The sequence below is a fragment of the Curcuma longa genome, chromosome 2, assembly GCF_044706935.1.
Source record: "Curcuma longa cultivar G26 ecotype Majalengka, Jawa Barat chromosome 2, ITB_CL_G26_1.1, whole genome shotgun sequence".
Classification (NCBI taxonomy): domain Eukaryota; kingdom Viridiplantae; phylum Streptophyta; class Magnoliopsida; order Zingiberales; family Zingiberaceae; genus Curcuma; species Curcuma longa.
In genome coordinates, this window is record NC_133862.1 from 6,870,040 (window position 1) to 6,893,508 (window position 23,469).

The window sequence follows — 23,469 nt, forward strand, 5'->3', positions numbered from 1 at the left end:
TAGAGTTCCTGAGACTTCAAAGGAAGGGGCACAAAGCAAATGATGAATTGTCGTATGTGTATATATGCATGTGTTTGATAACCAAACCAGACTCAACCTGTCCAAATATCATATTAACTGATGAGCATGGGTTATACCTCATCGACGCAGCTATATTCATCTTATATCACCTGCACAACAAACGCTTTGAGCAATAACATATAAAGCATGAAAAACACTGGAAAAGCTTGCAACTTCATATTTGCTTTTGTATGGAGGCACCAGACTACTATTATTCTGCCAATGTAACAGTTATGCTACCTACCATAAGCCAATATGCTTATAAAGAGATGGCATGCTCATCATTGAAGCTACAACTAATAAAATTTGTTTTATCCTTACAAGAAATTACCAGTATCACCTGATGTCTCTTTTGTGCTTTAGATTTCGTCTTCAAGTTGTATGAGTAGAAAATAAACCGTGGTTATTCTTACCTCTTCGGTGGAATCTTGTCGATGCAACAAAGACTTTGGGATTATGAGAGCAAATCTGGTGATGACATCTTGATGCAGCCTGTGTCTGGAGCAGAACAACATTTCAATTTGAAGGGTGTCTGATAGAAATTTACTCTGCAAAGAATTAAGGATAGAATAATACACATGAAACAACCCAGTAATGTAACCAGAATCTCGATCGTAAAGCATCTAATTACACGAGTCTCCAATTAAACAACCCGACTGGAGAATGGAGGCGACCATGCAATCTACAATTTCTCAGCCTTGCCTCCAAGCTGCAGCCCTTCCTGTCCTCTTCCACAGTAATGGAAGATTGCACTGGTGCTCCGATTAAAATATAGCAAGCAGATGAATTATTCTTGCTTGTTTTTTCCCCGACTCCAATCTTTGATGTAAGTCCCAACTGTCAATGACGATAGTGTTGTTTTCCTGAGCTTCTGATGACTTTCATAACCATTTCCAACTCGTGTCATAGTTGGAATCAAACTCGTTGATCTGACAGTAATATTGTGCAATGACCTAGCACCAACCTGCAGATCCTTTTCCGACTTGTGAGGAGAAACTCCACCTTCGCCTTCCAACTGAGCTGAATTTTTTACAATTGCTCTACCAGAATTTTTCATGTCATTTTTCTTCTCGACTTGCTTATGTTCCCAATACGGACGATCCACAGTTTGAACAGCATCATGGTTCCTTGTTCTAAAGAATTCTGACCTCCCCATTGGGGATATCGACTTATGATTCTTCATGGCCTTCTGCGGAGAAGATTTTGGCCACCTTATCTTTCCAAAATCTTCAGTTTGGAATTTGAGGGCACGCCAGTGCCTTGTCATCTCAAGTAGTATGTCAGCAGCATGCAGTTCACGAGGCGGATAATCTGTTGCATTGACAAAAAAATCATTTAATGGTTAGATCTTTTCACTGTGGAAGAAGTATATTGCTTGTAAATGGTATTGACTTTCTTGATTTTATAGCATTATTGATATACACCAAGATACTTTATAGGACTGCATGCAATTTGTTGGGCACATAATAAGGTGGTAGAGTGCAAAACAACTCCAGGAATAGCCTTTACTTGGAAAGAAAATAGAAACAGAATGAGAAATAGTGGTATATATTTGTGGCGACACAACATTGAGGTTGTCATATAAATTGAAGTCATGCATTTAATGTTATACAACTACAATTCACAGTAGGTTCAGGCATACATGCAGTTTGGCTATCCACATAGTGGATACATCAAAATTTTCTTTTAGATACTGAAAATTCTCCAAATTCAAATATTAATTAGTAGTTCAATTTTACCTACTCATTATGAATTCGTCCTTATGGGGGGGAAAAGGGTGCAGAATATGATTAATCACTAACCTGAGAATTTAAGCATTGACACAATCAATATCGGCACTAAAGGTACATTGAATCATTATCTTATAATCAGACTTCATTCGTACTTTGGACTTGAATTTTTTTTTCAAGTACATCCCCTGGAAGTCCACAAACTAAGATTGGCCAATTTCTTTGGGCTTGCAAAGGAAATCATAATGAATTTTTGTATTAAAAATATCTGAAATCATTCACAAATAAACCAAATTAACATTTTGAGAATAGGAACTGGGTTCAGGTGTCTGGCTAGAGTAACATAAATTTGCAATTTTACAGAATAGCAAGAGCAAGCATTAAATAAAAAGAAGGCTGGACTCGTTCTAGCAGGTCTTTGTCACAGCTACTAGAAGAAAGATTTCCGATATTTGATTGTGACCGTCCTATGAGATTTGATGATAGGAGTCAAACTATCAAGCCGCTTTCCCAAGACAATAATAGGTTCGGGAGTGGCAAAGAAGCTCAAAAGACAATAAATTGATCTATGTATTGATTGTATTTAATCCATACTATAAAATAACTAAAGTTTTACATAATTTTGCAAGCAAAAAACTAAAAAAAAATGTTTTAAAAAAACTGAAAACCCTGAAAAGTCAGAAACTACGGAAACCAGAAACGTGACCTGAAATTTCAGGTTAGGGTATACAGATTTTTCTTAAACCCCAGCTTTAGTATGTGCCCACCCCTAGTTTGAATAATGTCAAATTTAATTTGCAGCCCATATAAATTCACTAACTCCAGTGGGATTTAGTGGCTGATGGTGGATTTGGCCATCAAAATAACAAACAGAAACAAGATAAGCTACCTTCTTGATACCCGAATAGCTAGAGGACATTTACTACCAGTCAAAGACTAACAAAATGCTCCAAATATGAATGGTAAAATACATAATAGAGAATCAAATTAGAAGCAACTATGCATTAAAAAACAATTGACATATTACCATGTCGTGACATATTTGAAGCAGATAAATTGCGTAAACTTGGACTGCACTCTCCATCATCTTTACAACTGAAGGAACACGAAGAAGCAGAGCAGACATGCCCATTTAGTGTGTGGAGATCTTTCGAGACAACTCCAGTACTGCATAACTTAGATGTGGATCTTACATGATCTGGTAAGTCTAGATCCTTTCCTTGAAACTTCAAACTAGCTTCAGATTCAGAAGTTCTGACCAGGCAACTAGCTTTGTTGTCACATTCCAGGCTGGTGCTTGAACAGTTGGTGTGGTCTTCAACCAACTTAAATTGTTTGCGAGCTAACACAGATGAGTTAGATCCTTTTTCTAACCTTGTATCATCTGGAACATTCCCTTCAACACAATTTGATGTTTGGAACTCCATGTTTGATGGCTGACCACGTAGAAACTTAGGAGATGAGTCTAGATGATTATCTTGAAGAGAACTACTCCTTTGTAATGGGTCTTCATTGCTATCAACTGTTAACATTTCCAAGTCTAAAAAGCAATGTTGGTTGTCCCCAGTGAGAAGAGAATTGCAATCAATTCTAACCCATTTACCCTGATATGCATGTTTAAATGAAACTTGTTTACTGGAATCAGCAGTAGATTTGCAAGCTGAACTATGAAAAGTAGACCATGAAAAAGGAGGCAAGCTAGCTGCATGGAGATTTTTGGGGGGTTTAATGGACTTCGAAATGGATGAAGACAAACTTAAATCTTCTAGAAGGGTATTAAGATCCAATACTGAAGGAATGACAAAATGTTCAAGAATTTTCTTTGGCTGATATAGATCAGCATCACCTGCATTAGGATCCTAAATAGGGCAAAGAAAATTAATTCAATTATTGAGATAACTTAAAAAATTGAAAGACAATTTGAGCATTAAGCTGACCTTAGTAGCGGTTGATTCATCAACATATTTATTGGGGCGGCAACAATCCTGCATGGGTGATGAAGAATCAGGTCTACTGAGGCATATAGCTCCTTTTCTGTTGCTATTGCAATCTGTTAGACCATCATGGGGAAGAAGAGAGATCGCCTTTCTCAGAGAAGTCAACATACTTTCACAGACAACTGGGAGTTTCTTTCCTTTTTCAGCATTGACATTAGAATATCTGTAACTACCATCAAGAAGTTCATTAATGCCCACCTCCTCAATATGCCTTGTGATGTCAGATAGATCAGACTTTAGTCCATATGCTCCTGAATACAAGGTGATTTCATAAGTTTCACTTGATACATGAGAACTCCACATTACTGAAAGGTATTCAAAGCAGAAGATTGAGGTCTGTGATGTTTCTTGTCAGAAAAATCATAATTTTCTGAGGTAACTGCCAAACAATTAGTAAATAAATATTCAAGTAGTTCTTTTGTTCAATAATGCAATTCAAATTTCCTTATTTCTAACTTTTCATATTTACCCATATGTGATAATAGAGTGACCTTTATTGTTAATGTTGCTTCAAGTTCCCTTTGGTAAGACAGGCGACTTTAAAAGGTTGATATATGATCCAACACATGCATATTAGCCTATCATACACCTATTAAGCTTGTGTGATGCTTGGCAAATTTCATTTTTTGAAATTTCAAGTATAATTAAGAAGAGAAATACTCAGAGAAATTGGGCCACTTTTCCAACAGAACTAAGTCAGGATAAAAATATACTACCACAACATATACTGAGAATATAACAGTGGAAGAAGTATGAATGAGGAAAAAAGATCATTTTCATTGCATACCTAACAGGTTATTTCCTGCAAAAGTAGAATCAATGCCAGGAAACCCCATCTTTGATGAAAAAGTATCATATCTGATTTTCATGCCCGATCTGAAGTTTTTCCTATCATTTCTTTTACCATCAAGACTACGCTTTGTCTTGATCAACCATGCTTTATCTGAACAATTAAACAAGTTTATGGATAAAATAATACAAAAACAGTAGGCAAAGTTTATTGTGGCAAATGTTTGATTTGTAGCCATCCAGAAGGTGAACTATATTAAGCAAGGAGTTTAATAATCCAAAAAAAAGACTGGTCATGCTCAAGGAAATCTAGTTAGAGAGATAGTACATCAATACAATTTATATATTTAAAAGGAAAAAAAACATATGCGTCTGGTAGTTATTGTTACCGCTTCGTAGTAGTTATCCAGAGACATCCACTTAAATGTAAAATCAACAGGATGAACAATAGTTTTGGCTTTCAATAAGATGATGATCCAATTGAAACAGGCAGTTGTATAGAAGATAATTTTTTGGTTCAGGCACCAAACCATTCGAAAAGGAAAGTGGCAGAAGCACAATATGCACCAAGATACTGGATGAATATCCACAGATATCTCACTAGTCTTACAATATAATAGGCTAGTGAAGAGGAGACTAGTAACTGAATGTTATAACTCATCATCAAACTATAATTTGGACTCATTAAAAAGCAAGAAAAATCTTCATATGATCCCCAGTAGGGAACTCAAGAGACAACAGAGACATATAAGTGATAAGTGATAAACTGAAACATAGTCAAATGCAAAGACTTTCAACAAAGAGATCTATGTTTCTTTCTTTTTTACAATACACATTATACAACTTAGATAGTAGAAGTCTATCATTACCAGCAACTGAGCATCTTTTCAAATCTAATTTTTTTTGGAAGATAATGCTACCATCATCAACTTGAGTATTTGTTATGTAGCTTTCTGGTTGATCTAGACGTGGTCGCTTATTGTCAGGACCGTTGCTCAGCTTCCTATCAAACTCCCTGTTAGATGCTTTGCCTTCATGCTTGGACAACAATGAGACTGGCATACTTGTTTCTCCAAAGTTTTGTCTTTTATCATTAACTTGACTTTTGAGACCAAGAAGCATCTTGACATGTGTATGGAGAAGTACAGTTTTTGAAGTTCGAACTACATCCTGAAACTGAAAATCTGCCATAAGCAATACTTTTGCACATTAGTGAAACAGTATAAATACAAGCGATAAGAAAAAGTAATGCCTACAAGCACACATTTCCATGTAAGATGTATGAGCAACCAAATTTGTTAACCATGTGCATAAAATCAATTTATTATATCTTAAAGAACAATTATACTAAAAAAAAATCTTACAGAAGACAGAATTCAATATCTGAGCAACAAACGAGAAATACCAAATATGTGTTACAATATATTTAGCAATAGTGGATATTGAAGTAACCTATATTGAAGGTCCACATAATAAGCATTGAGCAGCTTGAGCTAAGGAGGCCAAATTTATCCCATTTGCTGATTGGTGAGGGTCAATGAATGGCTTAAAATACTAGAGCGAAGGTTAATAGTAGTGTGAATGCCTGAGCTTATGAATCCCCATTGCTAGCCCAATGCTGCCAATATGGGAATAAACTAGGGTGTCTCATCCTAAGTCCTAAACTTGAATAGCGAGCAATGTAAAATGCTACTCTATTTACATGATTCCTCTCTGCAATGTTAAGCTGGATACCTCAAAGGTGCAGCAAGCTTCCTTGAGTTACTCCTGGAACCAGCATGGGATAACAATATATTTAGTGTCACAGAGATCACTGTTGATTTCTCCATGATTAAATCAATCTTACCATGAATTGACCATAACACAACTGAAAATCTGTAGCAATAGCCATTCCACATCAAAGAATTTTTCAGCAAGCGTTAGATACTTGTGAATCTTCATTATTAAAAAATGCATGCAATATAAGTAAAATAGCATCAGAGGCATAATAGGACTTCACCATCCGGGGACTTTTATGGACAGTTAAGGGTTGACACAAATGCAAACATCAATCTCAACCTCATTCTTTGACCTGGCCTGAGCAACCTTATTCTTTATTCTGGCCTAAGCACTGAGAAGACTGCCAGAGGCGCCAAAGAGAACATGATAGATTTATTCACTACGATCCTAAAATACCGTGAGTAATGTCTTTTTCCTTCATTCCAAATATCCCAAGCCAAAACAGTAAATTTTCAACAAACAAATAGACAGCCATACACAATTATTAACCACAAACTATTCCAAAAACACCTGAAGATCTGCAAAACCCTCAGTTTAACACGCGCAAACAAAGGATCGGCAACAAATCACATGATCACGGATATGGAGCGACCGAACACTACAAACAGATCGAAGGGGAAAACTGTTAAATCCGAATACCCAAACACACAGGAATCATAAACCCTAATTCAAGCCCATCAGGGCACCGCCGATAGCCCTCGGGCCGAGAAATCAAGCTGATAAATCAGGATAGGAGCGGTACCAGGTCATCTCGGCTCCATCTCGCCGCCGTCTAGGTGGTAGATACCTCCGAAGGATATGAAAGGGGCCAACTCCGGCAGCAAACGATGCGCTCCCCCTTGCTCGAGCGGTCGTGGCGGCCAAAGGCAGTCGCTGCCTCACCTGGCGATGCGCCGTTGGGGAAATGGGGAGAGAAGGCCTTTATAGGTTTCACCGAGTTGCGTCAAGATGTCATCTCAGCCGTTGATTACAAAGAGGATGAGGAAATTATATTATATTATATTATATATATATATATATATATATTGGAAAATTACGCTAATAGGCCCTAACGCTCAACACTGACCGCATAAAGTCTTTATGTATTCAAATTGACAGCAAGTACTTGACTTGAGCTGGACCAATCTCCCTATGTGTCGCGATCAACTACAATTTCTCGATTTACTTTCTCATAAATAATCATGAGACCGATCGTGTGAAACCACTAAAGTGATAAATTCCACTTTTTACAGAAAAACTAGACCAATCCGAATCGATCGAATCTACTATAGATCTTGTCCCTATAATTCACAATTGATCAAACATAGCCAACTACAAATAGTTGGGATAACCAGCTTTATCCCTAGCCAAGCCCGAATGAAAAAGATTAACGGTTACTCACAACTAGTCGTCAAATGCAGATGAATATTTTATGAATAGATCCATCAAACTATTATTGTATTGCAAGTCCAAGAATGAATTGCAAACTTCACAACACCATTGCATAGCTCATGGATACAATGAATGAAACTTGTTTTGCCCTAATTTGTGTTTCTTGTAATAAACACAGTGGCCTCCTGATCAGTTTGAAAGACATCAGAAAAAGAGAATATGTCATTCTAATGAAACAGAAAAGAAATGCAAGGTGAAACAGAAGACAAACTTCTCACAGCCTTCCAAAACTAAAAGTGAAACTATTTTGTGATGCTCTTTTGTCAAAAACTGTGTTTCCCGCTCGCATCATTTCAACGAATTCGTTGTAGTCAATGCGCCCATCCTGCACAGAAAAATTCGATGAAACAGACAGTTCATCATAATTGACAAAGAAAGATGAGAGCATGTTTCAATACATTATCTTGATCTACTTCTCTGATCATTTCTTCTAGCTGAACATCTCCTATGCCAAACTCTTCGCAAGCTTGCTGCAATTCGTCTGGGGTTATGTAACCACTCCCGTCTTTGTCGAAATATTGGAAGGCAGCGAATATGTGATCCTCTTTCTCGATCTTGTTAAGGTGTAGTGTGGCAGCAATAAACTCATCATAATCTATGGTACCACTGTTATCTACGTCTGCCTTCAATTCACATTTCCAGAAAGAGGAATAAGTGAAGATGACTTCTTTGTTCATGAAAAGTTAAATTCACAAAATGTTTTAGTGAGTAATCTCTGAAATAGCATGGAATAATCAGATGCTGCTGCTTAGGTTGATGTTTTATAATCCATAAACTATTTATCAGAAGAAGAAAAAACACTTACTGATCTCATAAGCTCGTAAATTTCTGAGTCCTTGAGATCAGCGCCAACTCTTTCTAAACCAGCTTTGAGTTCTTCAAAAGTTATTTGCCCACTATTATCTGTGTCTATCATCTTAAACATCTCCTTCAGGCCAGCAATTTCATCCTCGGATAGGCTAGCAGCAATAACCTAAGCAAGAAGGAGCGTCAGTGACATCAACAAAAGCCTCAAACCTGAGCTAAAAATTAATGTTATATAATTGGCACAAGCAACAATACGACACCACAATGCGTACATTTGTTAGACAGTCATATTTTTTTCCTGGTTTGAGAGCATTAGTTTTTTTTCCTTTATGAGTACTCTTGATTGATTTATGACCAATTATCAACTAAATTAGTCGAATGGTAAATGCAGATTGTAAAACAACCATTTTCAGCAAAACATGATTTAAAAGATACCTTGGCCGTAAATTTAAAAACAGGTTAACCTTGTTCTCTACCGCAACGCAAAGATATGTGTGATAGACCTCACTGAGACGATGAATTATTACTTATGCCCTGGATCACATGTATGTATGACTAAATTCTTTTGATAAATACCATAGTTTGTAGTTTGGCCACACTCAAAATGATTATTTTAAACCAAGGGGCATCAGCAAATGTACCCTAAGCGCCATCCTTTTGAACTTGTTCATTGCCGAGAACTTTTTCAGGCGGGAGAGAACAGCAGAATCCAGAGGTTTATCAGGAGCCACACCATCAGTTTGTACCCAAGGATGGCCTGCAAAGAGACATGATATCCGATATCAAATTAACAGTGTGGATACAATATTCGTTCATGTTCTTAGGAAGTCCTTCACGTTCTTCTCTAAAAATTGGAGAAATATATAGTGTCTATCTAAACAATCTAGAAGATGAGGCTGGATTGAGGAAACTAACACAGAACTTCATGGGCAGTCAACCTTTTCTTCGGGTCTCTCACGAGAATTTTTCTTAAAAGATCTTTTGCACTTTCCGATATACTTGGCCATGGATCTGAAGTCAGGTTGAGTTTACCATGCAGAACCTCTTTAAAAATATCCTGTTCGGATTCTGGAGATAATGCACAAATAGAAATATGTTATATAGTACAATGAATTAATAGTTCAGACACCTATTCTTTCTCCATGCTAAATGGATTTGCAACCATTTTATAGTGAAAAGAATAATTAGTCGAAGGCAAGTTACTGACCTGCCCAAAAGGGAGGTACCCCAGTCAAAAGAATGTAGATTATTATTCCAGCACTCCAAACATCTGATTCAGCACCATAGCTCTTATTCAGGACTTCCGGTGCAACATAATATGGGCTACCGACTACATCGGTGAATATTTCACCTGAAGAAAAGTATGCCAAAGGTAGCAAACAAAATAAAGATAAGTCATTGGCATGTATAAGTGAAGAATTAGCCAAAAGATAATGCCTCTTAATTGTTTTTTGTTTTGTTTTGTTTTGTTTTTGCATAATAAACACATGACAATATTAATATCATATTCAATGAACGATAGGAAGGTGAGATTAACCAAAACATGATAATTCATTTCCATCTTTGCGAAAAGGAAAATTCATCTGAAGCCATAAATTTCAGGAAAATAAAACAAAACCAAAGCAGAAATTTGTGCATTGAAATTCAATGTGTTATGTTTAGTTGATGAATGCAACATTGACCAACTGATAATTCACAAAGCTCCAAAGTTGAACTGCATGGACTAATTGTGAGAATATATTTTTTATCTAAATACAAAGATGGCATTGACTGAAGTAACAACCCGGGAACCAAGTATGCGTGTTAGTTCTGCATTTTGAACCTTGTTTATGCAAATATCAACTCAATGTTAACAAAAACAATGAAATTAAGAAGTATACCAGGTCGAAAGAATACCGACAATCCAAAGTCAATGGTCTTGAGGGGAGAGTCCTCCATTTGGTTCACGAAAAGAAAATTTTCAGGCTTGAGATCCCTGTGCATGACACCCATGGAGTGGCAAGCTTCCACAACCCCCACAATTACCCTTGCAAGCTCAGCAGCCTTTCGCTCGGTATAGTATCCTTTTTGGATTATTCTATCGAATAGCTCACTGCCTGCACACAACTCCATCACCACATAAACAGCCACAGCATCTTCATAAGCCCCCTTGATGGAGATGACATTGGGGAGGCCATTTACATGGTGCATTATCTGGATCTCCCTCCTCACATCCTCGATGTCATCCTCGGTGATCAACTTCCTCTTCAAGATGGATTTGCAAGCGTAGTGCTTGCCGGTTTCCTTCTCGGTACAGAGATAGGTGGTGCCGAACTGACCCTCACCGAGCTTCTTCCCTAAGTTATAAATATCCTTCAAATTCTCCGTCTTTTGCCGCAATACCGAGTCTACCTGGAGGCCGGCAGAGCTGACTCGCTTTACTCGGGAGGGCTTCTTGGAAGGGGCTTCGGCCGCCAACGGATTCCCGACGACTTGGATGGCACCGGGGGACTTGGCTCCAACGCCGTGAATCGTAACGGGCTCGGGAGCTTCAGTGACTGAGGAAATCGGAGCTGAAGCAGCAGAGACTTCGTTACCGGCGACGGCGCCTTCCGCGTCGGCGGAGCGCCAGATGACGGCGGAAACCGATTGAAAGAAGACATTTCTCGGTCCGGCGCATGAGTTTCCCATCGATTCTTGTACTGCCAATTCAGCAGCTACAACCCCAAAGGAAGCATGGAACTCGAAAAACGAAAACAAGACCGAAGCTTTAGAACGACTATATACCTAAATCCGTCAGCGAAGTCTACATACGCTGGAAAAACTTGCACTTTTTCGAGGGATTGGGGGCGGAAGCGAGGAGGAAGAAGATAGACTAAGCACATGAATGGAGAAGAACACTTCCATGATCAATCGGCACGAGAAATTCGTGGAAGAATCTTGCAGCGATTGAAGTCGCCCTAGAGTCGAAATCGAGTTGACGTGAGAGAGATTAGCGGAAGAACAGACGCTGGCAGGAATGGTGCGAGGAAGCGGAGAAAGCAAGGAGAAGGTAAAGGCGCGTCTTATAGTTCCGTCCCTTGAAACTCTGAAATTGTAAGCATACCATTCGATATAAAATTGCATTTACACCCTTGTACATGTAAAATTTAGCATTTACAATTGGGCAAGGAAATATTGAAATTTACAATTGGGCATTTATAAGAGAATATTTGAATTTCAATTGGGCAAGGAAATATTGAAATTTATGTATAGATTCTCAAATTAATAAAAGTAAACAGCTCTAAATGAACGTTTGTAAATATATTATTTAATTACAATGATTGTTTGAGTAATAGTTGAAAAGATATATTAAAAACAAGATATAAGTTTGTAAGTTGATTCATTATCTTTTGTTGGAAGATAATGAAAAGATAAGTGGTCAAAAATCAAAAGGAGGTGTCATTATTTTTTGAATTCATCAAATGGGTGTCCTCTTTTGCTTTTTAATCAAAACGGTGTCCTTTGTCACTGTATAATTGTGTATATTTAACCTTTTGTTTTTTTTCATTATTATTTTCCATCTAAATCTCTTGTTTAAATTTTAAATTGATCGAACGTATTATAATAATTATGATTTTGTAACTATTATAATGTGAATGTTAAATAAGTAAATTGAATTCGCTAGCAACTACGATTTTATAATTAATATAACATGAATGATAGGTGAATATGATTGAATTTATGTTGTAGCAATTATAAAATTGTAATTATTACAACATAAATATTTTTAAATATATTAAATATGTATTGTAACAGCTCTGAAATCATAACTGCTACATGTGTAGCAATTACGATTTTAAAATTATTATAACACATCCTATCGATTCAGAATTTAGACTGATTTTTGTCTAATTTTGAACTAATTTAGATTATCATCTGGCCGAAAATGCTTTGCTTCACTAATTTCTAACTAGATATTGATAATGATAGGCAAAACATTAGTTATCTCATTACATTAGTTATAATGATAGGCATTGATTGTACAAAGAGCAACAACTACAAGTCCACAACAAATCTCAGACAAATCTCAGAAATTCAAAAGAAGAAGAATACATTAGAAACAGAACAATGTATAATTTAACAATTCTGGAAGAATTCAGAATAAGAGGAGAAAAAAGGAACAATCATTTCAAAATTCTGAGAAATTTTAGGAATTCAAAGGAAGAAGAGCATTGATTGTACAAAGAGTACATAGAAGAAGAACATCCAAAACAGAGAATTTTGACATGTTTGAAAGAATTCAGAAGGAGAGGAGAAAAAAGAATCACAGTTCATCATTTAGCAGCAAATGGGGCATAAAACCAAACCATTTTCGTTGCAGCGTTGGCACTGCATTGCTCTCGATTCGTCTTCTTCGCCATGAATTTTTCTGCTGCCGCTGCACACCCAGCACAACACAAAATTCACTCCCGCGCAGCCTTCGCAGGTCTTGAAGTCGCCGTCGGCAGCCGACAGATCGGTAGGGACTCCCTGCAGCAGCGGCAGCAGCCTCCCCTGCTCGTGGAGGCCCAAAACTTCGTCGGCGCCGCCGATGTACCGCCCACGGATGAACAGCCGCGGAGGGATGGTGCGACCTTCCAGCACCCCCCACAGCTCCTTCCTGAACGCCAGGTGCATCGACACGTCTCGCTCAGAGAATCGAATTTTGAGGCTTTGGAGTAGGAATCGGACGCCGTTGCAGTCCTCGAAGGTCTTCCGGATCCCCCGCAGCGTGGTTGTGTATAGGATGGCGGAGTCCTCACCGCCGGGAGGGCACATGTACTCGAATTCCAGCAAGGGATCTAGGGCGGCGGCAGCGGTGGCGGAATCGTCGGTGCGGGGGAGTTTGGTAGGCGGCTCTTCCTCGCCTAATTGAGGTGGATCCCCTTCTCCATCGCGTTCAATTAGGGCAGCAGCCCTCGCCCTCGCCCTCCGCTTGGCCTCCTCAAAGCCTCTCATGTGCTCCAACACCGCTTCTCGGAACGCCGCAAGCAGCTCCGGGTCGAAGAGCGTCGCCGAATCAGGATCCGGCCGTCGGTATCTCTCAGCGGCATCCCTCTTCTCTTCGAAACTGGAAAAGGCGTCGCCTTTGGGTGGCGTCGACCTCGGCGGCGGCCTAGAGTTCTCTTTATCGCTGCTGCTGGGGGAGCTCCCGACGAGGTAGGTTCCTTCGTCGTCCTCTCCGAGGTCGCTCTTGAGGTCGACGGAGTCTACTACGGGAAGTTCGCCAAGGATGCGGCGTGTATCAGGAGGAGGAGGGAGAGGGAGCGTGATCATGGTGCTTGAGATAAGGCACCTGAGAGATGGACATGAGCTGCTTTAAGATCCTGCCTTTGAAGCCTTTCATGGCGCTGCTACAGACTGGGAAGGAGGAGGAGAACTCGATTGGAAGATGGAGATTAGATTCTCAACAGAGATCTGGCTGAGGAAGAGAGAGAGAAGAGAGAGAGAGAGAGGAGGGCAACGGCTAAATTTTCCATACGAGAGTAGCGCAACGGTCGAATGTCGAGCCGTGGGCCACGATCTGTGTGGGGTTTGATAGTGGCCTTCGTGCCACATTTGGCGGGGTTTGAAAATGTCTGAAACCTTCAAGTGCCACGACTTGAGTCTCCAGGAGGTCATGGTTGAGAGTGCTGGAGAAGGTTCCAAACCCAAGTAGTAATAATTCATGTCAGAACACTTTTAGAAGCTAACATACATTGATTAAATCAAAGCCTTGCTACGTCTTCATACATTTAAACATAAACAAGTCTTAAGCTCTTTATCGTGTGCGCCAGAAGGTGGAGTTTTAGGTTACAGGATACAGAACGAGGCACTTAGGGCTCTCATTTTTGACTAATTAACTCACCAGCATCCCCTATGAATCCAATGCTGAAGCCGAATGTGATGCATGTAAGTTGCTTCCCATCATCCCCCTTTAAGTGCATCGTCAGAGTGTATGATCCCTGAAACACATAAACAACGCTTATGCCAACTCTACAGATTGCACATAATCAAGTTGATCCTAGTGAGAAAATAGATTAAGACAACAAACTGATATATTCTATTGGTAGAATAGTTACATCTATTAGCCTAACAAGATTTGTTCCTCCAAATGATTGAGGCAAAGAATAGGTTCTATGAACTTGATTTCATATAAAAACCACTTCAATGTCGATCCCAAAGCTAGATGAAAAAGATTGAGAGTTACATTAGATTGTCAGCCAACATTAACACAAGCGATATATTCTGTGAATAGATCCATCAAACACAACTAGTAGAACAATTTCTTTTAACTATATTCAATCAGCTCTTACTGGTTCTTGACAATATTGCTGCCCTATAAACAATGCCTTCGGTTCAATATTTACAGCTACCAAATCATTCTAGTTAATTGACAAATGAACTTGCCTCAAACAATTAATCTGTGCAGTCTGATAGCTAAGCCCAGCTACATGTATCATTAATAATATTCAAATCTCCAAAACCAAACTTCTAATTTTGTCTCTCTCTCTCTCTCTCTCTCTCTCTCTCTCTGTGTCTGTCTTTCTGTCTACCTGTGTCTCTCATATCCAACTCTGGTCAGTTTTAACATTATGTAGTTATAGGATTATTAATAAGATTTGAAGGGTTAATTCATATCTGAAATGTTTTGAGCAAAACTATCCAAAACTTTAACTTAGTTCCAATTTGGTACACTAACTTTCTAAAATGTTTCAAGACTATCCCACTCTTATTGAGACATTGATAACTTCTTTAGCACAAATTGTATTTCACCTTCAGATGACGAAATTTCATTGATTTTCCTTGCACAAAATCACATGTTTCCCTACATGCTCCCTAAAATATGAGATCCACTTGAGTCAATAAATCATATTAGGTGATGTGTTTTTGAAAACAATTAACACTTTAGATGGATTTGGAAAGTATATAAATCTTTAGGATAAAAATTAATTACTAATCCAGCTTCAAATATATTATTTTTCTCATTTTATTATCTATTGAAGAATACACCTAGTTATAGTGTAATCTCCACCATTTATCTTATCATTCTCATCTCACTAATTTTAAATACATGTTTGGTCAGACATTCTAAAATTGCCCAATGCTATTTCATAGAGCATGGTTTGGTCAGACATTCTAAAATCACCTTTTAGTCCAAGTGGCACACGATGACCATGGAAGGCCATAAATCACACTTTCATCAATTTGGTTTATAAAGTCTACTCAACCATTTGGTTTATAAAGTTTCTCTGATATAAATCATGCTTAAAAATTATCATATTCACACTTTCATCAATTAAGACAAACATCATCTGCAAAAAACATATGTCAAGAAGGTTTATTTTAAATATTACTAGTGTCAATGTCGTCAAAGTTGATTCTTGCTTTCTTTTATTTTGAAAAAAAAACTTTTTTGAGAAATATAAAAATGATCAGATATAACAAAGAGAAATGGATATGACTGAGTAAAAGAAACATTTGTACCAAACTGAAAATAACTCCATAAATTTAGAGTAGTCATGAAAAAGTAACAGAATCAACCAAAACAACTTTAATAGTCAGACAAAAAACAACAGATAATTAACCATAACTATTATGAGAATAGGAACATTCAAGAATATCTCACCGGAGGAGTTATTGATGGTAGAGTCTGATGATGAGATAGCACAAAATCACCAGTGGTAACTGGGCATGAGGTCTCGTTGCAAAGATCTATCTCTTCGTGGTCAACATGGAAAAAGAAATAATTGACATCAATTATCAGCTTCCCTGCTGATATCTCATCCCCTGCATAGAAAACAGAAAAAAAAAGTAAATATCCAATTGTAAGTTAAATGTGATTGGCAAAAGATAGCTATCAGTGTGGCTCATTTTAAAAACGGTTTTGTGTCTATTTAATCAGTTGAAAAAAGAAGACAATTCTAAAGAGCAATTATGGATTTACATTATAGGGGCAAATTCTAAAATGAAAATTCTCTCAAGATGCATTTTGAGTGTGTTCGATCCCCATTATGAATAAATGGATTGCACTATCAGCGTGTAGTTTTAATGACGGTTTGATCAAGAATCAAGATGCAGCTTGACTGTGTCAATTCCATGACAAACAATAGTAAACTAACCTTACAATTATCAACAGCATCGGCATATACATGAAAGGATAAAAGCAATGAAAATGAGTGACACTGCAAGCATGCTTTCCTACCAGTAGATGCTGAGATATTGAATGTAGTTTGCTTGCCCCTTGAAATGGGATATGGAGAAATGTCAACTCCACTAACCTTAACAGGATAATTAGCACTCTTTTCTGCAAAAAATCACACAGTATGAATACAAAGTCAGCAACACACTCTGAAGACCATGTCAAACAAAGCTTCAAAGAAAAAGGTTGAATAAAAGTGATCAAGTAACCATCACCGACGATAATGATGATCTCATTGCATTCACCATTTTAGCTTAAAAGAATGACTATTATATGATTTTACAGTCACTGACTAAATAAGCATAGAAAAGACTAACACCAAAATGAGTGACGAGCTGAAATTAATAGCATATGCACTGAAAACAAGATCTACTATGCGCTAGTTCAATACGGTGCTCACCACAAAAGTAGGCATCTGATCAAAGACTGGTGACCGTCACCAACTAGATCTGCATACAACTGAATTCAAAACTAGCTAACCTAACAAGGTAGTACCAAAAAGAAAAAAAAACATTTTAACACAAAAAACCCAGCCCAGCAACAAACCAGAACCTCAGAAGTAAATAAATTATAAAAAAACACAGAATCGACCAACAGAGAAAAAGAAAGGCGAGGGGATGCTTGCAGCATCCGATGGATACGAAGCAAGCAGCCAAGCAGAAGAACAGTAGAAGGGAAAGCACTCTCCGGTGCAAGATCAACACATAGGCATCTGGTCAACCGACTTGTGGCCATCACCGACTTAATCTAAGTACAATCGAACTGAAAACTCGCTAATCTGGCAAGGGAGCACCAGCAAAACCCCATTTCTAGCACATAAAACCTGCCTAGCAACAAATCTGAACCTAGGGAGAGAGATTAGAAGAGTTACTGCAGTATTCGACGTCGATGGAGACGGCACAAGCAGCCGAACTGACGATCAAGAGAATCGAAAGCACTTGGCGACGCGAGATCGATGCCATCGATAAGTTTCTCCGCTTCACCCCCTTTGCCGAACTCGTTTCTTCTTCTCCACGGAAGGTAGGTTTCTTTCCGCTCTCTCGAGAACGAGGACACGAAACTTGTAATTTATTTTTCCAATTTTTTTTTAAATAAATAAACTATAGATATTTATCTATATCATTGAAAGAAATGTTTTATTTTTAAAATATTAAAATAACGCTGCATTTATATTTTTCTGATTAAAGTACTTGTCTGCGCTTTTAATGTGGCCGTTCCACTTTTTTTTTTATTTTTAAATATGCTAATTAAATAAAGAGAAAAGAAAATAAATGAAAAAAATATAAAGAAAAGCTTTTATACATCCAGTACCAATGCCTCATCGACCGCGGCCTCACGCCCCTCAAACGTAATCGAATCTTGTTGTGTCTCCTTAAATTTCACAAGAATTAACTAGCAATCAAATTTTGTGTGTGTTCATAGACGAAAGCGACATCACGAACGGATTCTTGGATACTCCGATCGATTGGGTGCCGAGAATGAAGAACATGCGGCTGAGGGACTTCCCGTCCTTCATCCGGACCACCGACGGGACGACATCATGCTCAACTATGTCAACCGCGATATCTCCTATTATATCATCATTTATATTTAAATAAATTTTATCTTGTTTTATTGTAAACAAATATTGCTAATCTAAAGTCTCCTTTAAGTAAACTGAGCGTTAATGTAGCCGTTCCACCTTTTTTTTATTTTTAAATATGCTAATTAAATAAAGAGAAAAGAAAATAAATGAAAAAAATAAAGAAAAACTTTATACAACAACAACAACAACCAAGCCTTATCCCACGTTTGATATGCGTATTATCATCATTTATGTTTAAATAAATTTTATCTTGTTTTATTGTTGCTAACCAACACCGTCCTCGTTTGATATGCGTATTTGTCATAGTTTCATACCGCCTAATTGGAGAATTTATCGGTCATCTAAGTACATGTCCGTACCACCTTAAACATGTCTCACGGAGTTTTTCCTCAATAGATGCAACTCCAACTTTCTCTCTAATGCTCTCATTTCTTATTCTGTCCATCTTCGTATGTCCACACATCCATCTTAACATTCTCATCTCCGTAACTCTCATCTTTTGCTCATGTGCTCGAGTCATAAAGAAAAGCTTTATATTTATTTTTAAGGTTAATTTAAAGGAAAAAAACAAATAGAAAAATTTACTAAAAAATAATAAATCGCCTTTTAGATGGTACTATTTTATATAAAATAGTTCCAAAATGAAATTCAAACTATTTTAATTAGAAAAATATACATGAATATTTTTTGATTTTTTAATAAAACATTCTTTTAATGATTTTTTCTCTATTTTTATTTCTAAAATGTTATAAAAAATGAATAAATTTGAAGGGGTAATTTTTCTACAGTAGTAACTAATGATTTATTACGTCATCAAAATAAAATTAATTTATTTTTTATTTTTCAAGATTTCACTAGTAAGAATTTAAGTAATGATAAAATAATGAAATTAAATATTCATGATAGACGACAAGGAAATGATCAAAATAGATTTACTCATATATTAATTAATAAAAACTATTGAAGAGATTTAACTTTATTATTTAAATATCATCATAATATGTGTAATTCTCATGATAAGATAATTTCTTTTAAAGAATATAGAAAAATGCCATAAATATGAATATGAAATACTTTATTGGACTTTTAAGACATGTATTTAATAAACTCGTTTGTATCGAATCCTTCTTGCGCTGATTCACTGCCAGATACGATGATCCGTAGTTTGTTGATCATTTATGGACGTCGATCACAAGATCGACGGTCCGTAACGCGGAAGTCGCCGCCAGTTCACTCCCGCAAGGAGACGGTTAGATCGATTTAAGAAATAATATATTTCAAAGGAGAAGGCAGAAAGGGACAAAAAGGCTGCCTCCGCGCGACTCTCCCTCCAAATCCTCGCAGTTCGATCCGTTTCTACCTGCAAAATTTGATTTTGATGCGAGAAACCGATGCTTCGTGCGACATGGAGCCGATCGATTAGCTATTTTGACGATGATTTGCGTTCGGATGCAGTGAAGAACCCTAGCGGGGCGACGCGGTGAAGGTTTTCTAGGGAAAATCTGGACCAGGATTGCACAATGACGACGATTTCTTCGCCTCCGTTCGTGATCTCTTTGCTCCTGTTGATGTCGATTTCGTTGGTGTTGGTTTTGGCTCCATGGGTGTTGCCGCCGAAGACGATGCCGAGCATTCCTGATTTGGACGAGGCCGACGACCTCGCGCTCTTCCGCCGCGCTTCTGTGCCCTATTTCGCCGGCAGCGGCGGAGCTCGGTTTCTGCGCCGCCCGGCGTCGGAGCCCAAGATCGCGTTTTTGTTTCTTACCAATTCTGACCTCGCTTTCGCACCGTTGTGGGAGCGGTTCTTCCGCGGGCACGAGCGGCTGTTCAACGTGTACGTCCACGCCGACCCTGCCACCCGCTTCATCCTCCCGCCGACGCCTTCGTTCCGGGGGCGCTTCATGAAGGCTAAGTCGACCCAGCGGGCTTCCCCGATGCTCATCTCAGCGGCGCGACGTCTCCTCGCCACCGCCCTCATTGACGACCCTGCCAACGCCTTCTTCGCCCTCCTCTCCGAGCGCTGCGTTCCCCTCCACTCCTTCAAATTCACCTACCGCACCCTTGGCGGGTACCTCCATCACCCCCGCAAGAGGAGCTACATTCAGATTGTCTCCGACGAGCCTGGCCTGTGGAAGCGGTACGTTGCCCGCGGCGACGACGTGATGATGCCCGAGGTGCCGTTCGTCCGCTTCCGCTACGGGTCGCAGTTCTTCGTCCTCACTAGGCAGCACGCCATGCTTGCGGTGCGGGACCGCCGGCTCTGGAAAAAGTTCAAGCTTCCGTGCTTAAGGTCGAGGAAGAATTCCTGCTACCCGGAGGAACACTACTTCCCCACTCTCCTCGACATGCTCGATCCCGCAGGTTGCTCTCGCTACACCTTAACTAGCGTAAACTGGACCAACAGCGTAGGCGGTCACCCACACACGTACCGGCCGCCGGAGGTTTCCGCCACTCTCATCAAGGAGCTAAGAAAGTCCAACTCAACTTACTCCCACCTCTTTGCGCGGAAGTTCTCACCTGATTGCCTCGACATCTTGCTCGAGCTTGCGGATGGAGTGATCTTCCGTGATTAGTAGGCACCCTGCTCTTGATCGAAGAGTTGGTGAGGAAGACTTTTGTTTCAAGTTGAACGTTTGAGGTATTCCTTCTCATTTCCCTTGAATGACAAATTTTTTCACTGCATACAAACAAATGCATGATTTGACCGTGTGAGTCCCTGTAATTTGTTGAGGTGAGAAAGAAGATTCTTGTCGATACAACAAAAAAAATAATTCAATTGATTTCATAACGATTCCTCTTGTCTAGGAAGCTTCCATGATTGTGCTCGTTGTGTTTTGCTAAAACTTCTTAGTTGTTTTCACTGAAGTCTAGGACAACGAACAGTTCATATCTGGAACATAACTTCCTATCTACTTTGTTTTATGTGCAAGGATGTTGTCACATAGCAGTTTGTCCAGGAGCAACATCATCTAATTAACAAGTTGGCAGTTGAAAATATAGTATAGTCAGAATGACCAAACGGATATTTTTGCAGAAGTTCTACCTCTTTAATTCTTTCTTTCTTTCGAGTATGCCCAAAACTAGGGAAACCATGGATTATCTCATATGTTTCTTATGTTTCTTCTTCAATCCATACTTTATTCTAAATGCAAGCATGCAATTCGTTTGTCCATGAATACATCTTTGATTCTTTGTAGTTATTTGCTTGGACCTTGAAGGTCTACTTGACACCATTTCAGCTTTAGGGACTTTGTTAGAATTCCTAAAATGATGGGGAGTACTGCATATATTAGTATCAGTAGCAGTTTCTGCAAGAGTCAACCATGTCTTTCTAGATATTTTATTCCAAATGCATTTAAGGCATGTTAGTTTGACCATAATCAATATTCAAATATCATTTGGCAATTTCTTGATTGAAAAATGATTTTATTTTCTTTGCTTATATATTTGTTCTGAATGCTAGTAGTTCTTTCATCACTAATATTCAGCTATTTACCAATTCTTGTTTAGAATTAAGAGTTTCAATTCTTCAGCTTGTTTCAATGGAACTAGTAGTGGTTGTTCCTATGAAATCTTCTATCTTTTGGACCCCATTTGGAAGGATGGTTTGTTGGATCATGTTGAGGTTGAAGAAGGATGAATATAAAGAAATCTCGGTCCTAATTCTAAGATCATCTTTTCCTTTGTTTTGTTTGGGCCATATCTTGATGCTTGCTCCATTCTGGGCACAAGGATTGCATATTATTTGTCCATGTATAGTTTCAAAAATTCTAGTTTGAAAAATATACTATTGTATGCTCGATCACAATGAGTTTGTCGGAGTTACACCTCTTTTAACTCTTCATGTTTTTCATAAAAACATTGTGTTTTGCTAGAAATGGTTAAATCTCTGATTGCATATATGTTCTTAAACCAATCCATGTTCAAATTGCCTTTTCTAAATGCAAGGATGGTAAACTTGTTTGGCTTTAAGGAATTCTCCACTAACTTCCATATTTCTTAGTGTGAACTGAGCAATCGGCTTGACATCAAATGTCTTCTTAGTTGGCATATATTCACTAAGGATAGCTGTTCGTGTCGGTATATCTAATTCTTCTATTCATGTCAACGGTATATAAGCAAAAACGATGTAGAACTCTTTACAACTCTTGTAATGGTTGTGTTTCAATGCAATGATAAGTATAGCATTGCAAACATATCGCTTGCTTGCAGGAGGAAGACCACATGCATCACATAGCATTATCAAAACCAAAGTTGCCTGTTTACTTGGATGAATTAAGAATATCAAGGCAAACTTAGATGACACAGAACGGTTTACAGAAAAAGCTTAGAAACCATGAACCAAACTGATTAGCTAGGCATCAACATTGTCTCTTCTCCGAAAACATGTCACGGGAAACTTACAAACATTAACATATAGTCTTTAATTTTGTATGTGTGTTTTGTTTTTCCGAAAGTAAGTAGCTAAGGATCGATGAAAACTGATCGTTTTTCTGTTTCATGACTCAAACAAATTCTACTTGTTTTGCAGGAATAATGGATGGCAAAAGGAGAAGAAACAAAGGTTCCAATGTACGTACACAGCTCTTTTTATGATCTTCAGAAGAAGAAAACAATGAGTCCTTGTGAGCAATTTAAGATTAGTATCTCAAAAAAGATTGTGAATATATCTAAAGATGTTGTTTACCAATTTGATAATTGTGGAAGTTAAAGGCATAATTTCTTCTTTTTTCTATAATTTTTATTTCTTTAAAGCTGTTTAGTCTTTGTAAAGCCTATTTTATTATAAGAATTCTGTCATATTTATATATTTATCATTTATCTGTCTTTTTCTTATTTGTGTTTTATTATAGGTCACAATCGTTCTCGTACCCTTTGCTATTGACTATGAGCCCTTTTGTATCTAGAAGGAGAATAAATGTTTTTTTCTTTGTACTAAATTATTTTCCTTTTAAAATTTTCTTAGACAAAAAATAAATAAAAAAATGTGATGGGAGATAATTTTTACCTTTGATTAAAAAAAATTTTCTTTATATTTTTTTTAAAAAAAATATTTTAGACAATTATATAAAACATTAATCACAAAAAACAACTTTCTCCTTACTCGAC

General features: G+C 38.0%; 4 protein-coding genes and 1 pseudogene across 5 annotated transcripts; 1 reads left to right on the top strand and 4 right to left on the bottom strand.

The window, feature by feature from the left end:
- Window positions 1-593: 593 nt before the first annotated feature.
- Window positions 594-7,229, bottom strand: LOC141815278 (uncharacterized). Of its 2 annotated transcripts, none has more exons than XM_074703215.1 (6): window positions 7,098-7,229; window positions 5,497-5,760; window positions 4,575-4,730; window positions 3,728-4,038; window positions 2,818-3,649; window positions 594-1,371 (listed from the first exon to the last, which is right to left on the bottom strand). In XM_074703215.1, exons 2-6 carry the CDS (start codon window positions 5,696-5,698, stop codon window positions 848-850), a joined length of 2,025 nt encoding a protein of 674 aa, XP_074559316.1. In that variant the 5' UTR covers window positions 5,699-5,760; window positions 7,098-7,229; the 3' UTR covers window positions 594-847. The 2 variants fall into 2 exon arrangements, with proteins under 2 accessions (XP_074559316.1, XP_074559307.1); XM_074703206.1 differs by having other exon boundaries at window positions 5,446-5,760.
- A 581-nt stretch (window positions 7,230-7,810) lies between these two features.
- LOC141815290 (calcium-dependent protein kinase 10-like) lies at window positions 7,811-11,580 on the bottom strand. Its single transcript, XM_074703227.1, has 7 exons — window positions 10,474-11,580; window positions 9,801-9,944; window positions 9,509-9,661; window positions 9,235-9,350; window positions 8,592-8,759; window positions 8,185-8,409; window positions 7,811-8,111 (listed from the first exon to the last, which is right to left on the bottom strand). Exons 1-7 carry the CDS (start codon window positions 11,261-11,263, stop codon window positions 8,001-8,003), a joined length of 1,707 nt encoding a protein of 568 aa, XP_074559328.1. The 5' UTR covers window positions 11,264-11,580; the 3' UTR covers window positions 7,811-8,000.
- Window positions 11,581-12,892: 1,312 nt separating this feature from the next.
- LOC141815301 (uncharacterized) lies at window positions 12,893-13,940 on the bottom strand (annotated as a pseudogene).
- A 322-nt stretch (window positions 13,941-14,262) lies between these two features.
- LOC141815310 (uncharacterized) lies at window positions 14,263-17,833 on the bottom strand. Its single transcript, XM_074703247.1, has 4 exons — window positions 17,647-17,833; window positions 16,779-16,880; window positions 16,203-16,363; window positions 14,263-14,538 (listed from the first exon to the last, which is right to left on the bottom strand). The coding sequence occupies exons 1-4, from the start codon at window positions 17,735-17,737 to the stop codon at window positions 14,419-14,421; spliced, it is 474 nt and encodes a 157-aa protein (XP_074559348.1). The 5' UTR covers window positions 17,738-17,833; the 3' UTR covers window positions 14,263-14,418.
- A 2,047-nt stretch (window positions 17,834-19,880) lies between these two features.
- On the top strand, window positions 19,881-22,914 carry LOC141815328 (glycosyltransferase BC10-like). The gene is made up of 2 exons (XM_074703270.1): window positions 19,881-20,998; window positions 22,892-22,914. Exon 1 carries the CDS (start codon window positions 19,881-19,883, stop codon window positions 20,931-20,933), a length of 1,053 nt encoding a protein of 350 aa, XP_074559371.1. The 3' UTR covers window positions 20,934-20,998; window positions 22,892-22,914.
- Window positions 22,915-23,469: the final 555 nt, after the last annotated feature.